General features: G+C 34.8%; 1 protein-coding gene across 1 annotated transcript; it reads left to right on the plus strand.

Annotated features, from left to right (window-relative positions):
- Positions 1–778: 778 nt before the first annotated feature.
- Positions 779–1,356, plus strand: LOC118734241 (60S ribosomal protein L7-like; the record flags this gene model as incomplete). The annotated part of the gene is made up of 1 exon (XM_036463963.1): positions 779–1,356. A coding segment is annotated over one exon (516 nt), but the record flags the coding sequence as incomplete, so codon positions are not given.
- Between the last annotated feature and the right edge of the window lie 5,597 nt (positions 1,357–6,953).

Below are 6,953 nucleotides of genomic sequence, written 5' to 3' on the forward strand. Positions count from 1 at the left end.
AGTACTCATGAAAGAAACTTAAGAAATATTTGAAAAAAAAGTTCATATAGTACATTAATTTTTGAAAGAAATACCATAATGTATGTACTCTGGTTAATAATATCAAAAAATTTATTAGAACCACCGTTTAATGTTATATTTGATACAAATTAATATTGCTGACCCGAACGCTCTGCGCATTGCCACTGAATAATAGATTTACTTAAAATTACATCCCTGGTCCTTGTTCTTTCTGTATCGCATCGTGGTGAATTCACATTTCTCAGAAATTTGACAACAAAACAAAACAAAGGGAGTATTATATTTGCTAAATTTTGCGATTTCTATTGTTTAATGTTAATTTATGTCTTTTTAGGATATGTTGAGGCATCAAAGAAGGCGCAGTTTGAAAATGGAGTTATTAGTAATGAAGTAGCAGGCATATTTGGAAAATTATGCCGATAAACAGGATGGAATTTGGGAAAGTAAGTGCCTAGTTGCAGCATATCTATGTATTAAAAAGTATTTAAATATTTTAATAGTGGCTCATTTACGATGTGCTCCAAACATTTGGTGAACTTTTTTTCGCCTTCTCAGTGTGCTAAGTAACAAGTTAAGATGACTGCCATCACGGCCGGTAAGAAACCGCAAGCAAAGCTGAAGTTCATCAAGAAGCAGGTCAGCAAATTGCTACCCTGATCAAACGTAAACTAAAGCGCTCTGCTGCGATTACACTCCTTAAATGTGAAAACTTGGTGCATGCTGAGAAATATCAAACAAGAAAACTCCGTGATGGAAAAAACGCGGCCAATTCTACGTGCCTAAAAAATACAAATTGGCTTTTGTGATCCGTATCCGCGGTATCAACAAAGTTACACCAAAAGTGCGTAAAGTTTTACTGTTGTTCCGTTTTCGCCACATTACCCACGGTTTGTTCATCAAATTGAAGAAGGCAACCATTAATACGCTACGTATGCCGAATCCTATATGGGGTTATCCAAATCTTAAATCAGTTCGTGAATTGTTGTACAAACGGGGAATTATCAAGCACAACCATCAACGTGTCCCAATCTCTGACAGCTTTGTGATCGAACGCAAATTGCGCAAAGCGCACGGAATTCAGTGCGTTGATTATTTGGCGCACGAAATATTCACTGTTGGAATCCACTTCAAGAAAGCCTCCAACTTCCTGATGCCATTCAAGCTCAACACATCAACCCGAGGCTGGCGCAGGAAGGCTAATCACTACGTTGAGGTTGGGGATTTCGGTAGCCGTGAGCAAAAGATCAACAAACTGCTACGCAAGATGGCTTGAAGAAATTGTTTTTTTTTTTTTTTGTATTTAAGGCGACAATATAATGTGGCACATCTTCAAAAGGCGCCCATAAAAAAAAAGAAAATTAAAAAATTACACGGGTCGATTTCTGTCGATTGGAAAATTGACTGAGATATCGACCAGCCAAAGCGCTTACATTTTACGGTTGAATAGCAATTTACACGGGTAGATTTTAGTTAAACGACAAAAATCGACCTTGTAAAGGCAGCTTAAATAACGTTCAAATTAATGATCGCCTTTGAGATGGAAAATACCAATAACAATTTTATAATTTCGAAAATTATTCCATTTATATTTGTTCTTGCATTTTCCACACCACCTGTGGGGTATGCTTTTGGGCGCGTTACCGATTTTTTTTAATGTGCTCGGTTCCCCAGGAGGCCTATTTTCAACTTTACAACTTAACTTAAAAAGAATTAAAACTAAAGCATGCAATATATAAATAAAATTAAAAACTGTCTTACATCTAGTACACTTAAAAAATTGCACAAATTCATTATTCATTATAAAATAAAATTAAATATCACAATTCAGTTGACGTGTATACATGTATATGTACATATTTACAAAATGTGGTCTGTATGCACCCACAGTAAGTTCCCATAAAACCTAGCCTAAATTCAGAACTGAAAAAAACGAGCAAATGGGGTCGGAAACTACTAGCTTTAAAAGCATAATGTGGAAAATGTTTGAAGAGCTGAAACTGTATTGCAATAAATAATAAAAATAACAGTGCATTAATTGGAAAACTTGTTTTTGTTTTGCTTTATAATTTTTGGGAATATTGGTTCAGAGGGAACTTTTTTATTTGTTTTGGTTTTTCAGCTTATTAATGATGCACCCAGGGTTGCATTTACCGTCTATGAAAATATTTCATGAAGCATTCCAAAATTAGCACCGAGCAACTAAAAGTTGGTTAAGCTTAAATGAAAGTTTTTTATTAAATATTTATTCCTGGTATTTAGTAAAAAACATTCAGATCAATACTAATGTAGGAAATGAAGTAAATAAAAATCTATGAATACATTTCAGGAATATTTTGTCATAGAGCCATTATTAAATACAGACATAACTTTTTCGGGCGTTGGTGCTGACGTATATAGAATTAATGCGTTAGAGAGAGATAAATATACAAGCTCAACGCGCTAATTTAGATATACTTGTATGTATATACCTGTTACTCGTCTGGCATACACTCCAACTGCGAGAATAATGACAATTATAACTTATTTAAATGCATTTTAGCTAAATGTTATATCGTCGCCTGGATAAAAGATTGTCACAAGTTACTTTCGGTAACTCACGATTGAAGTTTGGAATGCATTTTCTCAGATACACGACTACAGATCTTCTCCAAAGTGTCGGAGAATGCTATGTACTAGTTCACGAAATTCTTAAATTATCTTATTTTTTTAGTTTAGTGTCAGCCATTTATGAGTTTAATAAAATTTTGTCGTATACGACATTTGTCAAAAAATTTTCAGTCAGTTTTAATGATATACGCCAAAATGTGATAACAATTTTTTATAAATTAACGATACTTTTTACTAATCAGCCTAATCGTGAGTTTCGCCCGAACAAAATTTCGCCGACAATTTTTTCATACACCTGTAGTGAATACACGCAAACGAAAAGCGAAAAAGTGACCCGGTTCTAGAAAATGAAACTCATGATAAGGCTGAATATGTCGGAAACTAAAGAAGAACAGGTAACTCTCTTTGAAAGATCTTGATTAGTTTAGTACGACAGCAATACTAACGCAATTTGTACCAAATAGCCGAAAACATTTTAGTCAATTACTCGTAAAGTAAAGAAGATATCCAAAAACCAGCTAACAAAAAATGGAAATATCTTACTTTAAAATATATAACTGCATCTATAACTACAAATTGTCAAAATGACGCTTCCGGAAATTTTCCATCCAAGCGACGATATTTGAATGTTACTCGCATAATTTCGAGCCTGTATGTAAATTTTCGGGGAAAAAAGATAAAAAACATATTCATCTGCTGAAAAGGTATTTTCGCAGATTCACAATTTATTTAAAGTAAATCTATCAGCCCTATCTCCAATTTCATGTGAATAAATCTCTCCAGTGCTTAAATAATTTTCACCACATTAAATAGCTGCACATCACCCTAATTGCCGAAAAAGCGTTGCTTGCAACACTAGTCCTTTATGGGGACCAAATTTGGTGAGGAAAAAACAGCTAAGTTTGTTTACTGGATGTACTGAGATCTGCCAGCGTCAAGTGAACACTAATCAAGACGACAAAAGTAGACAGGGCAATAGAAACATAATAGATGCTTACAATTATACATACATACATATGTACATGTCCAAACAATAATATGTGTGAAAGAGCAAGTGACATTAGAATTGTAAACAAAGCGAGACAGTTGGAAGTTCTGTATAAACAAATAAACAAACGTTTAGTTTTTGATACAATTAAATAGAGGAGATTCAATTGCACCGGGTTGAAGATTCATTAAGTTATCATTAATAGCGATGAAAAGGGATTCATAGGCATCTAGTTTAGCTGGGGTTTTAACGCGCTTAAGTAAATGAAATTTTTCTTCCATGGATATTGTGTTGTGTGGGCGAGAATTGTTTAGGTCAAATGCCTGCCCGGCGATAGCATTGTCCATCTTTTTCAGCCGTACAGCACGCAGGTGTTCTTCGATTCGAGCACGCAGCGCCCTCCTTGTTTGTCCAATGTATTTACAGCCGCAATGCGAACAAGTTACTTCCTATACTCCACTTTGATCTTCTATCGGCAACTTGTCTTTCGTTGAACAAAGCGCGAATCTTAGTTTATTGTTGTTTGTGTATACGATTTGCAAATTAGAATTTTCGGAGGTGTGTGTAAATGTGTTGGTGATGGCAGGAGCATAAGGTAAGGAAACGCGATGTAATTGGGATGATAGTGCGATGTTATTTTGTGAGAAGAGTGTGTTTTCTTTGTTGCGTCTTATTTTGTTCGAGTTTTTGATTATCACCTGATCGATGAGTGACGTATTCAAACCATTTATGTCTGCTATGTGTTTCATTTGCTGATATTCTCTCATATAGTTGTCTGTAGACAGTAGCAAAGAGCAAATTCAATACACCATTGAATTAAATGAAGCCATTTTTTGTTGGTATGTACAAAATGAATCGCTAGTTATATATCGTTCTGTTGATGTTGGTTTCCGATAAACACCGAATTCAATTCTCTTTCCTTGTCGCTTAATTAGTACATCAAGAAAAGGAAGAGAATGTGTTGTTTCGTCTACAGCCGGTGTTGTTATTGTAGTAAACGTCTCGGAATTGGAAGCAGTTGCGTTTCGTGCAGCTGTTAATCGCTATAATGTATGCATTGAATTTATCCTCGGGTAAACTAAATTTTAATAGATGTTCCTTAATCGCCTTGATAGCGATGTCGATTGGAATCAATGGGAAAAGCGCCTCAACCTCAAAAGAAATCATAATTTCATCATTTTCAATTTCAATGCCGCGTACTTTGTCCACAACATCAAATGTGTTTTTCACAGAAAACCCATCAAGTGAACCATATTTTTTGATATCATTGACCAACCAACCGGCAATATTGGAAAACGGTGAATTTATGTTGGAAAAAATTTTTCGCATTTTGTTTACACTTTTGTGAACCTTGGGAAGTCCATACATTAAAGGAACGGAAAGGTTTGACACTAACAGGCGATGTTTATTTACTCCAAAGGCTTGGCAAATAGTGTCAGTGGCGATTTTGGCATCTTTTCTCATAGCATTAAGCGGCGATTTTCGGGAAACAACGAATTTGTCTTCTTCTATTGATGTTTTCATTCTTTCATTATACTGCTGTTTGTCCATGATTAAGACTTTGTTTCCTTTGTCCGACTTCATGTAAAATACGTCATGTTTCTTCAATTTGTTGAGCGTGTTAAGCCAATCGTTTGAGTAATTCCGTTTCTGTTGCTGTGCTCTTTTTATAAGCGGTCTCTTATTCTCTTTTTTATGTCAAGTGGTTGGTATTGTATTGCCGATTCGATATCAGCAATAATGTCAATAATCGGTACTTCCCCTTTGGTTTCACAGTGAAGTTTAGTCCCCTATTCAATAACTCCTACTCATCATCATCGAAACTTTCATTAGACATATTCACAACTAAGTCCTGAACCGGCTTCACTGATGGTGTGTGTGTAGTTGTTGATCGGAATCCCAAAAATTTTTCCAGTTTTTGGTTCTGTGTTTTTCGCTCTTTGTTGAAAATGTCGTCACATCTCGAAATTGATGCAATATGAAAAAGGTTAAATTCACGAAATTGGATGTTGTCGATGCCTTTAGTCATCTTTAAATGAAGGTTGTAGAGCTTTAATTCCATTTTGTCCAATGAACTGTAATGACCTTTTCGGTTCAAGAATTATGAACACTGCATTTTATTTTGATGAAACTGGGCGTCACTTTATGTTGCTTGCAATCCTTTAGAAAAAGAATATCTGCTTTCGTTTTCTTGATTTTTGTCAAAAGACGAGTGAACTGACTCGTTTAACGTCTGGTAAACATTGTTTGAAACAGTTTTAGTAATTTAATCACTAATTTTAGAGTCTGTTTGAGGTCATATTATTCAGTTTTTTAATTTTATTGTGTAACCTTATAGACCGCAAAATTTCGTATAATAAAAACTCAATTTGTTTGTTTGTAGTAAATTGGGTTTTAATTGTTTTTACCGATGCATTTCGATTGACAACTGAGCAACCATCATCAGCCAGCTCAGTATATCTAGTAAAAAAAACTGTGGTGAAGTCCTTTATGGGGATAAAGTTTCCAGAGGTGAAATTTTAGGTAGCACACATTTTCTTACACGCATGGTTGCTTTTCAGTACTCATGAAAGAAACTTAAGAAATATTTGAAAAAAAAGTTCATATAGTACATTAATTTTTGAAAGAAATACCATAATGTATGTACTCTGGTTAATAATATCAAAAAATTTATTAGAACCACCGTTTAATGTTATATTTGATACAAATTAATATTGCTGACCCGAACGCTCTGCGCATTGCCACTGAATAATAGATTTACTTAAAATTACATCCCTGGTCCTTGTTCTTTCTGTATCGCATCGTGGTGAATTCACATTTCTCAGAAATTTGACAACAAAACAAAACAAAGGGAGTATTATATTTGCTAAATTTTGCGATTTCTATTGTTTAATGTTAATTTATGTCTTTTTAGGATATGTTGAGGCATCAAAGAAGGCGCAGTTTGAAAATGGAGTTATTAGTAATGAAGTAGCAGGCATATTTGGAAAATTATGCCGATAAACAGGATGGAATTTGGGAAAGTAAGTGCCTAGTTGCAGCATATCTATGTATTAAAAAGTATTTAAATATTTTAATAGTGGCTCATTTACGATGTGCTCCAAACATTTGGTGAACTTTTTTTCGCCTTCTCAGTGTGCTAAGTAACAAGTTAAGATGACTGCCATCACGGCCGGTAAGAAACCGCAAGCAAAGCTGAAGTTCATCAAGAAGCAGGTCAGCAAATTGCTACCCTGATCAAACGTAAACTAAAGCGCTCTGCTGCGATTACACTCCTTAAATGTGAAAACTTGGTGCATGCTGAGAAATATCAAACAAGAAAACTCCGTGATGGAAA

The sequence above is a fragment of the Rhagoletis pomonella genome, unplaced genomic scaffold, assembly GCF_013731165.1.
Source record: "Rhagoletis pomonella isolate Grant_MI unplaced genomic scaffold, Rhpom_1.0 Rhpom_scaffold_00001, whole genome shotgun sequence".
Lineage (NCBI taxonomy): Eukaryota > Metazoa > Arthropoda > Insecta > Diptera > Tephritidae > Rhagoletis > Rhagoletis pomonella.